The sequence below is a fragment of the Plasmodium coatneyi genome, chromosome 9 (genome assembly GCF_001680005.1).
Source record: "Plasmodium coatneyi strain Hackeri chromosome 9, complete sequence".
NCBI classification, from domain to species: Eukaryota; Apicomplexa; class Aconoidasida; order Haemosporida; family Plasmodiidae; genus Plasmodium; species Plasmodium coatneyi.
In genome coordinates, this window is record NC_033564.1 from 675,802 (window position 1) to 691,234 (window position 15,433).

The 15,433-nt window shown below is 38.2% G+C and overlaps 3 protein-coding genes across 3 annotated transcripts; 1 reads left to right on the plus strand and 2 right to left on the minus strand.

Moving 5' to 3' along the window:
- Positions 1-3,911: 3,911 nt before the first annotated feature.
- PCOAH_00024720 (Palmitoyltransferase) lies at positions 3,912-4,897 on the plus strand (the record flags this gene model as incomplete). Its single annotated transcript, XM_020059277.1, has 4 exons — positions 3,912-3,978; positions 4,141-4,290; positions 4,423-4,547; positions 4,700-4,897. The coding sequence occupies 4 exons, from the start codon at positions 3,912-3,914 to the stop codon at positions 4,895-4,897; spliced, it is 540 nt and encodes a 179-aa protein (XP_019914976.1).
- A 1,019-nt stretch (positions 4,898-5,916) lies between these two features.
- Positions 5,917-6,941, minus strand: PCOAH_00024730 (Variable surface protein Vir7-like protein; the record flags this gene model as incomplete). Its single annotated transcript, XM_020059278.1, has 2 exons — positions 5,917-6,207; positions 6,327-6,941. Coding segments are annotated over 2 exons (906 nt in total), but the record flags the coding sequence as incomplete, so codon positions are not given.
- A 619-nt stretch (positions 6,942-7,560) lies between these two features.
- On the minus strand, positions 7,561-8,684 carry PCOAH_00024740 (CYIR protein; the record flags this gene model as incomplete). Its single annotated transcript, XM_020059279.1, has 2 exons — positions 7,561-8,496; positions 8,637-8,684. The coding sequence occupies 2 exons, from the start codon at positions 8,682-8,684 to the stop codon at positions 7,561-7,563; spliced, it is 984 nt and encodes a 327-aa protein (XP_019915190.1).
- Between the last annotated feature and the right edge of the window lie 6,749 nt (positions 8,685-15,433).

Consider the following 15,433-nt stretch of genomic DNA (forward strand, 5'->3'; position numbering starts at 1 on the left):
TTATTATTGGTTAGGTAGTAAAATAAACAACAACTTGAACCAGGGTTCTCTCTCAATGGTTATGGGGCCAATTTATGGGAAGCTGACAGAATTCCATTCTGGATGTGCATGCACCAATTTGTACGAAGGCTTAAACAAAAAACGTTTCGAAGAGGCTAAAATACTATTCGACTACAACTATAACTATAAGGAGCTACGGAAGAATGTAGACGAGTGTCGCAATTATTGCACTGGGGAAAAATGCAAACAGCCCTGGGACACCTTGTACAGGGAAGCTGAATCAACATATAACGCTGTTAGTAAATATTGCCAAGGTGCTGACGGAGATCAATATTGTCCCAAATTCAACAGCCAAAAAGAGCAGGAAGGTGGGAGGGGGAATATAAAAAACCGCTAGAATTAGTTTGCTCACCACCTGCTGCTGCTGAACCAACATTATCTGATTCTGCAGCAGTAAGACCTCCCGAATCTGGAGAACCATCACGAACATTATCACCACAGGTTATTCCCCATTCATAATATATAATAAGTACTATAAAAATAGCACTTCATGAGTTATATAATAATAATAATAATATAGGAAGAAATGCACATATGAAAAGAATACTTACTTATACATTCATTCTACTTTCCTACTTTATTACATTTTTAGGGGAAGGCAGGAGATTCAATTACATTACCATCAAAGCAGAGGTACGAGGAATGCAATGATAGAAAGTGTTTTGATGGAGCCCAAGGGTGGGGGCAATACTGTAACAAAGGATTAATAGACAAAGTGGATGGTGCACTAGGGTTATACGGAGGGAAGGATGACAAATTAGCGGGTAGTATTGTAAGGAATTGGTATTACGCATGCGCAGGAGGGAAGGACAGTGGGGACCCATCTTATTATGATCGTTGTAAGTTCCTCTATTATTGGATTGGTGACAAAATAAAGGATAAAATAAATAAGGGAAACTTTCACGCAGGGACCTCTGTCTCAATGGTTATGCCGTCAATTTATGATAAGCTGAAGAACTCCGGAATTACATGTAAGTGCAATAATATATATCCTAATATTAGCAAAGACAGATTCCCACAGGCTAAAATACTGTTTGATTGGTATTATGATTATAATAAACTGAAGAATGACGATGACTGTCATAATTATTACAGCAGTGAGAAATACAAACAGTCTTCGAGGACAGCCAATTCAACATATACGGATGTAAGTAGAACTTGCGGAACCACTGCCGGAGAATTTTATTGTGAGAAATTTAAAGCAGAACCTAAGGTGGACGAATATGCAAAACCACAGGAATTGACATGCACTACATCACCTGCGGCCTCTGAACTTTTAGTACCATCATCATCACGTACACGAAGTGAAACAGGTAAGACAAATGAAGGAAGGATAATTGTTAGGGTGGTGGAAGGAAGGTACTTCCTAAGGAAAGGGAATAACTTCCTTCCAGAGGAAAGGAAGGTCTAAGGAAGAGGGAAAGAAAGGAAGGGGGGTCTAAGGAAAGGGAGTCTACGGAATGGAGTGTCTAAGGAAGGAAAGGAAAGGACTATCTAAGGAAGGATGGTCTAAGGAAGAAAGGAAAGGAAGGGTCTAAGGAGGAAAGGAAGGTTTAAGAGGGATGGAAAAAGGAAAGCTTAAGGGGGAAGGGAAAAAGGAAGGTTTAAGAGGGAAGGAAAAAGGAAGGTTTAAGAGGGAAGGAAAAAGGAAAGTTTAAGAGGGATAAAAGGAGGGTTTAAGGATGGGAGGTAACATACTTTCCTAAGGAGGAAAGGAAGAGAACAACATTTCTTGTTCAGGAAGGGAACATTACCTTCCCTAAAGAAGGAAGGGGAATGTGCGCGCCCATCGTAAGCGCATCCACCCCAGGTCGATAATATCTTCTCAATTATATTTTGAACACGCCTTCTTTATTATTTATGCTTTGCGTCCAGTAGGTGAAGAAAGTGGACTATCACTACCAGGAAAACCACAGGGACCACCACAACAAGGTGGAAACAAACCACAAGGTCCACCTCCCCCAGGAAAACCTCAAGGACCACCACAACAGGGTGGTAACAAACCTCAGGGACCACCTCCCGCAAGCAAACCTCATGCGTCAACACTATCATCATCCATACAGACACTTCCAGCTGCCTCAGGGTCCGTTGGGATGGATAGCACCACTATTGGTATTGGTGGTGCTGCTGGCGGATTTGCCGCAATAGGATTGCCAGCACTGGTATTCTTTCTATATAAGGTAAGTACCACCTAACAACCTTCCTTCAACGTTACCACCCCTAACAACCTTCATTCCACATACCACACTTAACAACTTTCCTTCCACCTACCACACTTAACAACTTTCCTTCCACCTACCACCTAACAACCATAACACCCATTTCCTTTTTTTTTTCATTAGTATAACCTTCTACCTTCTGGAATAAAGAACACCTTCTCCTTTGGAGGAGGAAGGAACAGCAACAATAACAATAAAAGAAATAGTAATAGAAGAAAAAGAAGATCTGTCAGGAGGAATGAATTCGACACTCTAACTTCAACAAACGACGACTCTTCTACAGGATATTCAAGAACAAACTTAACAGCGACAGACAGTGCAACGGAATATTCTATTCCATATACTTCATCGTCTAGATGAAAAAAAGCGTTTTTGAATAAAGGGAAGGAAGAGTGTAAGGATATTAGAATGAAGGTTTGAAATGTTGGAGTGGGGTTAAGAGCGTTGGAATAGGGTCCCCTCCTAGGTATTAGGAACAATAATGTGGCCTGCTAATTAGCTGTTTAATGTTTACCTGAGGGATGCACTTAAGGAAAATAAAGAAAGAAAAGAAAAAAAAAAAAAAATAGTTCTTACGCTATTAATCCAAATACACGCACGTTTGTGTAACCCACTTGTGAGAAAACTCGGAAAAAAAAAAAAAAAATTCAATTTTTTATATATTTCCAAGAGGTAGAATTCCGCGATGTGTATACTGAGTAAAAAAGCATGCTGCAACACATGCATGTTTTCTTTTTTTTCTTTTTACTCTTTTTTTTTTTTTTTTTTCGTGTGTGCCCTTTTCTTTTTCTACTTGAAAGGTAGACGAAACCGCTCTTGTTTTTTTGCCAAAGATTTGATTTGCGTCCGTGGGGAAGTTGCTTTGTTATATTGTCTGTTTGTTTTTGGTGTGCTTTTTGTTTTTTTTTTTTTTTTTTTTGTTCGTCCCATTTTTTGCCTTTTTCCCTATCATTATTTTTTTTTCCGGTCCGACATTCGCGTTCCCCGATTTGCATTTTCCCAGAGAAGAAACTTCACCACATCACTGGGAAGAAATCAAAAAAAAAAAAAAAAAAAAAAAAGAAATCCAGAGGAAAGCGAAGCAAACGAATCGCCTTGCTGGCACATGTGTGTAGACGTTTCCGCACAATTTTTTTTTTAAACCATACCACACGTATGCCCCTTTGCATGCATTTCCGCGCGCGCAACACAGGCTTACCCATCCATTGTATGTGCGTCCTGAGGGGTCAACGCTGGGGTGGAAGAGTGCATTCTGACTCTCAAGGTGGGGATGGGAAAGAAAAAAAAAAAAAAAAAAAAAAGGAAAAACAATAACAGAAGAAAAAAAAAAAAAGAGTAACTCTGGACAGTCAGACAGAACGATAATAGAACGATAAACAGACCAATGCGCACACTTGTGCGTGCCGAATTAGCGACACTTCAAAAGGTGAGAAAGGAATCGCTTTGCGAAATATCTGTTCTGAGCCTTGTGCTGCAATTTTGCATGGGAACATTTACCTCTGCTGCGGCAGTTTATGCCATTTTCACATTTTTCTGCCGCTGTTTTTCTCCCTCTTTGCAGTGCCGTACCCCGCCCTTCCCCCGCGCCCTTCTTTTTTTTCTTCCTTTTTGAAACCCTAAAAGATCGTCCACATGAATAATTTTCTGTCTTTCCTTTTCGTGACACTTTTGAGCGCCTTCATTTATATATGTTACCTATGTGAGTGCGCCAGCCACCGTCGTGGCAACGTCACTCGCATCGCACATGCTTCCTCGAGTGTAAAAGCGCATATATAGAAGTGTGCACACAAACGTACATGGAGGAGAACAACAGAACGTGGAGGGACACCCTGCAATGCACCTCCACCCCCCTTTATTGCAGACTGCCTTCAAAATGAATACCTAAACAGTTACGGTCGCACCGTGCGCATAATCTTGGGAGTAATGAGCGCCCCTTTTTTTGTATGCTACTATTGGTCCTTTATAAAATTCTCCTTTAACAACCCTGGATATGTGGACACCACGTGGGAAGGTGAGAGATGAGAGTGTGCCAACTTGGCTTCAGAAAATTTCTACTTAGTGTTCGCTATACCCATGGTGAGCAGCTGATACATATGATGACGCACTGCCCATGGAGAGTATTTTTTCCTCCTCCCCCGTCCAGCAAACGCAGAAGAAAATAACATACCGATCGAAAAGAGGAAAATTAGGAATTACACACCAAATAAGTACACCATCTGTGACAAGTGCAACTTTCTCGTGAGACCAGAGAGGGCCCACCATTGCCGGGTAAAAGTCGCACGCCGTCGTCCAGCAAAAAAGGGTGATACACTGTAAGGTGTGTTGAGTGAGTGCTGAAGCAATGGTACAACGTTCTCTGCCATGTATACTCCAAAATGTATGTTCAATGACACACCCGATCGCTTATCCCCCCCATACAGTCCTGCAAGAGATGCGTTCTGAAGATGGACCACCACTGCCCATGGATAGGCACCTGCGTGGGAGAAAGGAACTTAAAGTTCTTTTTCCTCTTTTTGTTCTACGGGCTGCTCACAACGCTATACATTGCTATTACCATTAGCCCTAAGTTTATACTGGCTCTACAGGAAAGCGAAAGTAACAAGGTAATAATCCGGTGAGAGGGGACATCCCTCAGGCACTCTATTTGGGTGCACTTCCCACGAAGCGTTCGCTGGTGCATTAGGATGGTCACCCTGTGTAGATCCCCACTCGGGCTATCCATACATGCATACATTGTTCAATTGTTCAGTTGTTCGTTTGTGCATTTGTTCATTCGTCCATTCTACTTTCGTTCATTCGTTATCCATTCGTTTAATCATTCGTTATCCATTCGTTTAATCATTCGTTATCCATTCGTTTAATCATTCGTCTATTCGTCCATTATGCCGAGTGTAATTTCTTTTTTTTTTTTTTTTTTTTGTTTGTTTAATGTGTCAGTTTGTCCTTTAAATATTGATTCTTTTTCGTATACACAAACATGTGTGACATGGTAAAAAATTTGTGTAATTGTACACACAGTTCCTTTTTTTTTTTTTTGCGGAGGAGAAGAGCATTGTGATGTGCTGGTGGGGGCGTTAGAAATGGACAACTTTGTTCGCAAAAAAAAAAAGAGCAGTGTAAGTCAAGCCCCATTTGAAGCCCCCTTTTTTCTTGGTTGCTCCTTGTTTTGGGTTGTTGTGCTTCCCTCCCCTTTTTTATTGTGTTCCTCATATTGTGCGCTTGCCATTCCTTTTTTTTTTTTTAAATTTAGAGGTGGTAGACGGATTATTTATTTTTTTCTTCTTTTTTTAATATCATGAATTAATTCAATTAAATTTATTTTATTTTTTCTTTTTCTTTCGCGCCTTTTTGGAGTATGTTTCCTTCATGCAGAGTTATTGATACAATACCAATCATGGGGAAAAAAGAAGTAGAAGAAAATAAAGGGAAAAAGAGAAAAAAAAGAAGGAGAAAAAAATGAGGCAAAACAGAAAGGGAGGAAAGAAGGAAAAGAAAGAAAAGAAAGGAAGTGAAAAGAATGAAATGAGGGAAGGAATACCATTCTGCTCCTTCCCACACTGTACATAAATTACATGGTCAGTTATATTTTAGTGGGGAAAACATTACATTCCACAATGTGTGTTACATTTCACATACCTTGATAACTAATATTCTTCATGTTTCCTGGTCTTCTATTATTTGTTCTTCCTTCCTTTCCTCTGGATGGTGGTCGTCCACCATATACGGTAGAATCCTCTGTCGAATATGCTGCTGCTGAATATGCTGTCGAGAGGTCCGTTGAATCGAATGTGGAGGCGCCGTCCATTGAAGTTAGAGTGTCAAATTCATTCCTGCTAGTGGATCTTCCTTTTCTTCTATTGTTATTTGTGCTTCCTCGTCCTCCTCCGCGAAAGAAGGTGTTTTTTATTGCAGAAGGTAAAAGGTCATACTAATAATAAAAAAAGGAAAAGGAAGTGAAACAATGTGCATTATATATGTAGACACACATATATATAACTGTACATATATATATGTATATATTAATTTTATAATTGCAGTTGTACATACCTTATATAAAAAAAATGTGGTTAGTGGTAATGCTGCTACTCCTAGGATGGACGACACAGCAGCGGTGGCTGCACTTATTCCTTCCGAACAGGATAATTGTGCAAACTTCCTACTACAGGAATCTTTATACTTCTGTTCAAAACTATTACAAGGGCCATCACTCTTACCATCACATTCCTTTTGAACAGTATCATAGGTTGAATAAATAACTTCCATGTATTGTTTAAGTTCCTCAGTACATCGGGATCCAGATTGCTCCAGCCGTTGTTTAATAGTGCTGTAGTCTTGGGAGTGGTCATATATTTTTTTCATGTTATCAAACTGTTCTTTCTTAATATTACTATAAATAAGGTTACACTCCCTTGCATTTTTCTTCTTCGGTAATTTTCCGTAGATCAAATTCATAACGGTCGGAAATGAACCTGAGTTCATCTTCAATTTGTTAGAAATTAAATCACCTAGCCAGTAATAGAAATAGTCACATCGATGGTCATAAGGTAATATACTACTACTTCCTACTATTTCGTCTATATAATACCATGCACATGCAATTTTGTCCTTGAAGTCACTAATATCTGGGTAATCCTCTAATATACTTTGCAGACTATTTCGCATTTGTATGACGGAGCCATTAGTGCTGTATACATTGTGCTGGAAGTCTAATTCACTGTACACATCTTTTGAGGGTAAGTAACTCAAATATCGGACTCCCTATAAATATGTAGAATTCAGTGGAATATATATATATACCCCCTATATATTTTTTATTCTTAACCCCTTTCTCCTTAAAACTCCTTCCTTTCCTTCACCCCCTTCCTTCCACCAACGATCTACCAACAACCTTCCCTTCCGCCAACTACCCTTAACAACCTTCCCTTCCGCCAACTACCCTTAACAACCTTCCTTCCATCAACCACCTAACAACCTTCCTTCCACCATCCTAAGAACCCACCTACCACCCACCTAACAACCCACCTACCACCCCTAACAACCCACCTACCACCCCTAACAACCCACCTACCACCACCCTAACAACCCACCTTCCACGCTACCACCTAACAATCTTCCTTCCATGTACTACCACTAATAACCTTCCTTCGACCCGCCACTACCCTAACAACCTTCCTCCCTCCTTAGACCCCTTCCCTTCCTTTACCCCCTTGTCTTACCTCATTGTGCACATTAACATATTATCATGAAAACAATATATATGTGTGTGCACGTATATATTTATTCACTCTAAATAAGAAAGAAGAAGGGGAGCAGGATTAAATTTCCTAGTATTGTTGTTGATATTCGTTGTTGTTGTACTGACCTGGACGACAGTTGCAGGAGCAGATTTCGGAGCACCATGTTGCTGGTGATGTGTTTCACTGCCTAGGTCATCTTCACTGTCCTGTGTTTGTTCTCTACTTGCTTGCTGCTTCTTAGAACTAAGAGCAGCTGCATATTCTGGTGCATAAGTCAGTTTTAGTTCAACTCCCTTATAAACATTAACCTTCTGTTCAGTTCCCTGTGGTGGTGTATATGTTGACTCATATGTTCCGCTATTTGTTAATGTTAGTGGGTTTATATCACTGTCCTTCCCATACTTGAATATGAATTCCTTGCAATATGGATCATCGTCCCCTTTGCTCTTACACCCCCTATTTATAGCAACAAATGCTTCCTTAGCCCCTTCTAAGTGTTTGTAATAACCTTCATCACAGGAGTTCTTAGAACGTTCTAGTTTCGCCTTTATACCATTAAAGTCATAGGAGAAGTCGAATATGATTTTCCATTTCTCGAAGAGCTGTTGGTCAATGTTAGGAGTGTCTTTGTATAGAAGTGTGCAATTGTCCTTAACACCAAATTGCTCCAATGCAGCATATATTTTTCCCATAACATCTAAAAATTTACTACTATTATTATTCACTTTTGCCCATATTTTACTCCCAAGCCAATAATAGAGGAAACCACAACGATCATCACGTAACGAATCTTCCCCGTTTACTGTAGTCACGTAGCACAATATGTCCGCAATTTTTTCGACTTCATCATTAATTTCAGCGCATGCGTTCAATTTCCCTTTTGCTTTTCCCATGTGCTGTCCATAACTACAATACTTTGACCCTCTACCGAAGCTGTTATAGAAACGTAACTTAGAGTCTAAGTGTCCTAAGTTCGCGCTCTGTAAATGTGGTTGACATAAAATGTACACATATACACCTCATATATATACTTTTATTTTCAGTACAATATATATATAAAACATTGTTCATTTTATATTTATACAAATGCGCTTTGAAGAAAGGAGAGATGGAAATGTACCTTCAAGTATGTTTCTCCCGCAGTTTCTGCTGGTGCGGTTTCGGACATGGTTTGATATATATTATCGTGCGTGGGCGCGTGTTTCTGTGTGTTCTTTCCTTTATATGTAATGTCAATTTATATGTTATAGAATGTTCATATAATTAGAAAAAAGAGAAAGTATTCATACCCTTGGCTGTTCTATCATCATTAGTACATAGAACAAAATTTCCACTATATTCCATGAATATTTCTTATTGTTCGAATGGTGACATACATACACACACACACACATGTATTAAATGAGCACGTATAAATATAATTAAGGAATAAAAATATAGGAACAAGTAGAGTAAGGAAGTAAAATAAAGGGGGACGTGCAAATATTTTGTGCTTTATTTATCCATTTATTACATTATTGTAGTGTATTTGATTATTCAAAACACTATACTACTATTTATACTCTCTAATTATTGGGGATTTATAACGGCACTATATTATTATTCATATCGCCCCTGTATCTATTGCGTACACATAAGAATACAACATTCCCCTACTCTTAACAGAAATTTCTTTATTCACTATTATTTTGTGCTTTACACATATTTAAAAGTATTTTTGAAAATTGTTCATGTACCTATGGTGTATATCATATGAGAAGAGTGCTACTTCCCTCCCCCACACCCCAATGTGCATAATCATTCATATTCAGATGGTAAGAATGTGAAATCATGAAATAAAGGCAATAGGATATAATATAGAGGAAGTTACATAATTTATTTATACACTAAAAATACACACACTCCTATAAAAATATTGCTTATTGTACACACACATCCGCTCATTAATGCTTAGTAATAAGAGCATCATACCTTCCCTTCCTTTTCGTCTCAGTGAGCACATTATAATTAATTTACACAGCATAAATACATTATATCATTTCAGATCTTCCTTCCTTTCTCCTTTTAATTTAGATTATATTATCACATATTAATCATTCCCTCCCCCTCTCTTTCTCCACTCCTACGATGAGTACAGTATAGATAGTTTATTCATATATAAAAGGTGCTTACTATATTTTTAGAGATTACTCTCCCCCTTCCTTAGTTGGTATAAAATTCTACACATTAATACAGTTCCTTGCTCCGAATTTATTAGATTCCAGAGGTTCAATAAGATTAGGACTATACGGGTGCATCTATCTTCACTGTTCATAATACACTTCCCCTATTTAGGGCTTCAAAAGTTCAAAGAATCCAGAAGATTACAGGTATTCGGAGGGTTCAGGGTACGTATTATCCCGGCCCAGGGCTTATGCTTTAGGGTTCGGGATTCATGGTTTATGGTTCAGGTTTGAGGGTTCAGGCTTTAGTGTTCACGCTTTAGTGTTCACGCTTTCGGTTTCACGCTTCAGTGTTCACGCATTCGGTTTCACGCTTTAGGTTTCAGGTTTTAGGGTTCCAGGGCTTAGGGATCCAGGGTTTCGGGTTCCAGGGCTTAGGGATCTGGGTTTAGTGTTCTGGGTTTAGGGTTATGGGTTTAGTGTTCTGGGTTTAGGGTTCTGGGTTTCGGGTTCAAGGGTTTAGGGGCCTGGGTTTAGGGTTCTGGGTTTCGGGTTCAAGGGTTTAGGGGCCTCGGTTTAGGGTTCTGCGTTTAGGGTTCTGGAGTTAGCGTTCTGGATTTAGTGTTCTGGATTTTGGTTTCTAGCTTTAGGGTTCTGCGTTTAGTGCTTAGGACTTAGGGTTCAGGGTTTAGTTTTCAGGTTTTGGGGATCTGGGTTTGAGGGTTGAAGCCTTACCCGTCAAGGTTTACGTTTCAGGGTTTAGGGTTTATGTTTTATGTTTTAGTGTTCAGGTTTTAGGGTTTGGGTTTATGGTTTAGGATTTATGGTTGAGTGTTTCAGAGATTAAGATTGAAGTTTCACTTATTTGGTTTGAAGTTTCATATTTAGGTTCATGATTTAGGGTTCATGTTTTAGGGTTCAGGGTTCAGCGTTTTAGGTTTTAGGGTTCAGGGTTTAGGGTTCAGGGTTTAGGATTTAAGTTTAAGTTTATGTTTTAGGTTTAGGGTTTAGGGTTCAAGCCCTAGGATTCTGTTTTTAATCTTCTGATTTTGGGGTTATGTGTTTAGTGCGTACGGATGTGAGCCTTAGGATTTGGGGTTTATGATTTAGGGTTCTGGATTCTAGCAAGGAAGTTGTCTATACAGCAAGGGAATTCCAAATGAAGATCCTTGTCGAGAATTTAGTGCTTTGACCCAAGAACCTTGACTCTAAATCGTAAACCTTAAACCTTAAATGTTAAATCAAAACCCTATGTCCTTATTCCGAAAGCTCAAAATCGTACGCCTGAATCCACAACTCCAGAACCAGAACATTATAACCGGAGGCCTAGAGCTTGAATCCTATATCCTGAAACCTTAATGTGAGGCCTCAAACAAGAGAACTGAAAGCTGAAAACAAAACACTGAAAGCCCGAACCCTAAGCCCTGAAATCTAATCACTAAATCTTGAACTCTAAACCCTGAGCACTAAGCCCTGAACCCTAAGCCCTGAACTCTAAACGTTAAACCCTAAATCCTCAAGCCTAAATCTGAAACATTAAACGAAAAAACTGAAACCTAAATCCTAAACTTTGGAAACCTAAACCATAAATCATGAACCATAAACACTAAACCCTTAAAACTAAAAAAAGAATATTAATTCCTCAACCCTGAACACTAAACCCTGAACCCTAAATCCTAAAACCTAAAACCCTATAACCTAAAACCTAAATCTTAAAACACATACCCTAAACCCGAGACCTTGAACCCTAAACCCTAAATCCTGAACCCTAAACCCTAAAACCTAAAGCCCGAACTCTAAATACTAAATCCTAAAAACCAACCCCCAATAAGCAAGTCCTGAACTCTAAATCCTAATACCTAAACCTAAACCCTAAACCCTGAACACTGACACGTAAATGTTGATACGTAGAACCTAAAGCCAGAACTCCTAAACCCTAACCCCTAAAGTCCGAGATCCTCAGCCCTAAAACCCTGAACCCTAAAGCCCTGAACCATGGATCCTAAGCCCTAAAGCCTAAAACCCTAAACTCTGAACGCTAAGTCCTCTGTATCTCATTAAATTCTTCAAATTCATGATGCTCCCTTAATGCTGCTGTACCCCCTGAACCTTGTAATAAGCATTAACAGAAGAAAAGGATGGAAAAGTGTACACTAATGTATAACATATAATGTAGATTAATAAGAGATGATGAATGCTCAAGGAGTAGGGAATATATTCCTCATACATATGAATAGATTATAGTACAATGGTCGCAAATGGAAAAAGGAGGGTTGTGCTGTAGAAGGAAGTATTATTATTATTATTATTACGTTGATGTGTTTTCTGCCTTTTTTGCTTTATATAATTAATATAAATCCTTGTGGGGTAGTCTTCTCCAGTTATTTCTTAAATGCACTCTCAATTTTATATATAATCAGGAAAATACACATTCACAAAGAAAAAAAGTTTTATTATGTTTGTGACCTCTACTATACGTACTAGCCGTTTCTAGCAAAACTTTTTTAATAATAATTCAGTATAAATATGAAAGAAGTATGCGAGTTAGTAGTTGTATCATAAGGGAGAGAAAAAAAAAAAATATAACATTCCTTTATATGTGTATATGTATTAATTATAAGTAAAGGTGCAAATGATCATATAAGGTTCCGATACAAACAAGTATAAACAAGAAAAATTAAAAAATAATATAACATTAGTGAGAAATAAAAGCGGTGTATGCAGGAAGAAAAATTTGATCATTGTTCCCACTTTATTCCTATTATGTATAAGGATTTCATGTATGTAGAAAGTATACTTTTTTTCCTTTAAAGGTTGTTCAATGCATGGAATTGAGAGAAATAAGAACCTAATAAGCGTATATAAGTACTATTTGATGTAGGCATCTCTCGTATATATATATTGAATTGGAACAAATGAGGAATGTAAATTTTAATATAAATACCATATAAGCAGGTTTATATATGTGAATCATAATGACGTGGGTATGTGTACTACACATTGGTCCCAACTTAGAATGAACATATATGAATGTTGTACATATTATTATTTATACATAGCTCCATGAGAAATAAGAATACACATATGTATTGCCCCTTAATAACATTTGTAGGAGGAACGGAAACCTGAATTATACTCCGAGTGGGTATATGATATGCTCCAGAAGAGCGAAGGTCACGCAAGCTCTTCTTTTATCCATGAGCTAGGGACACAGTTAGAGGAATGTTCTAATGTTAAGGAGTCCACAATTCCAATTGCAAGTGCTTGTACCTATGTATCAGAAGTGAAGAAAAAACATCCACACAACAACGGAAAAATATGTGAGTTCTTCTATTTCTGGTTAGGGGACATGTTATTTAGGAAACTAAGTGGTGAACCAATCTCGGATGTGATGAATATAATTTACTCAGCATGGAACAATTCGGACTCAGGAAATAGTTGTACAGTGGGGAAAATTCATGATGACATAGGCAAGTTCAAACAGGAAAAAGAAATATTCGATTATAAACAGGACTATGAACCACAGGGAGATCAATTACAAATTTATTATGAATCATGTAATGAAATATATTCCACGATTCAAAAACATGCTCCTCCGCCTTCATTCAACTTAAATGATACATGTAGTAGTAATAATGGAGGTACATATTGTACCAAATTCAAGAGTCAATATGAAAAATATTGTCATGGGGGGCCATCAGAACTAACATGCACCGCAGAACCGAAGAAACCTTCTGCTGGTGACGGCTTCGATCTTGTTGATGCCAAAATGGACCTGGGTGACAGGCTCAAGGTTATTTTCCCTGTGTTTGTACATGGAATGAATTCATGTCTACATATGTAATACTCTTTATACATGTTATACCATAGTACGCAATAAATTAGGGAAGTGGGGAAAGGTAATACATAGGAATACATACCTATTTTTCCATAATTATTATATTTTTATAGGACCCAATTTTAAGTCAGGTACCTTCAACAAAAGCGTATGGGAAAATCAATGATAGCTTCGACAGTCGTAAGGAAGATGGTGCATGTTCCACGGATGGAGTAGACACATTAATTGCCGAACATTCTGATATTCGAAGTTATAAGGATGCGCTCGAGCGTGTCTGGTGTTACGCAAGTAAAGGGGGGGAACGGGAGGAGATGTCTTTATCCCCAGAACAACGCTGCGCTTTCAGTTACTACTTTATTGGGAATATGTTCTCTGGCAGTTTAGAGAATAGTAAATTCTGGGAGGTTATGGATAAAGTCCGCGATGAATTGAATAAATTGTCTTTTGGTGAAAAGCAGTGTGATATTATGTGCAGTCACATTGACAGGAACGATTTCGATTATGAGAGAAAAGTGCATGATTTACACCAAGACTTTGATAAAATAAAAACACCGTTAAGCACAAATACCGAATCCACCTGTAGTGATAAATTGGTTACCTACCTGGAGGCAGCTCAATCAGCATATAGGATTATGAATGGGCATTGCCAGAAACCTGATGATGGTAACCAAGCATATTGTGATAAATTTAACGCAGAGTATAAGCAACACAATTTTAGGGAACTCTCCAGTTCAAAATGTAAATCGCCGCTAGCACAGAGACTTGCACGAGCAGTGGAAACTTTAAATGCAATTTCCAATGATGGGTCTTCCTCCGGAACGGGCACCATTGTCTCTTCCATCCTAGGAGCAGTAGGACTACCAGCCATTGTCACTTTTTTCTTATATAAGGCAAGTACAAAATTACAATGAAACTGAACATATGAAAAATATCACTTATTAATATTTTAACCCCTTCCCTTTCCTCCCCTTTCGGTTCTCAGTATAATCTTCTACCCCCCTGGATAAAAAACACCTTCTTTGGAGGAGGAGGAAACACCTCCGGTAGAAGCATTAATAGAAACAGAAAAAGAACATCAGGTACAAGGAACTGGGACACATTCACAGAGAACGATGGTTCCACAATCGGCTCCACATTCAACTCCGCAACGGACGACTCAACGGACAATGCTTCCACAATCGGAGACTTGTCCACAACAGATGGAGCATCTACTATATATAATTCGAACCTGAACAGAACAAGTAATAATAGAAGAGCAGAACAACAACGGAGTCAAAGGCAACCACAACATAGGCAAAGGAACAGGCAAAATAGAAATATAGGTTATCAAAACATGTAAGACCTGGGAAGAATGTACCCCCCTTTTGAGGACATAAATAACCATGCACAGTTTATACAGTGTGTAAAGAACGGAATAGCATTTTCCCTTATTTTTTGCACTTCCTTTTTCCATTTCTTCCTTATTTATTTTCTTTCCTTTATTTTCTCTTCATTTGTATGTATGAATAACGCTGCATGAAAGGAAAAATACACTCCCAACAAAGGGCACATCAAGAAACAAAAAAAGAAGATAAAAAATTATAAAGGCGCAAAAAAGGTAAAAGTCAATGAACAAAGGACAAAAGGCTTCTTTTGAAGGAAATACATAAATAAAATTTGACATCTTTTTTTTTTTTTTCACGGAAAAATATATACAATCATTCATGCACACTATGCCCCTTACAATATTTGGGTATATTTCGATATTGAACTAATGCTTCTGTCATCTCTAAAGAAGCATCTTTACATATATGCAAGAAAAGGGGGTACATTCTTATTTCCTCATTTCCCCTATTTGCGTTTTTTTCGTTTGCGCAGTGTATATATAAAAAGCGATAACACGCAGAATTAAAAAAAATGTTGCTTCTAGGAAGAAAA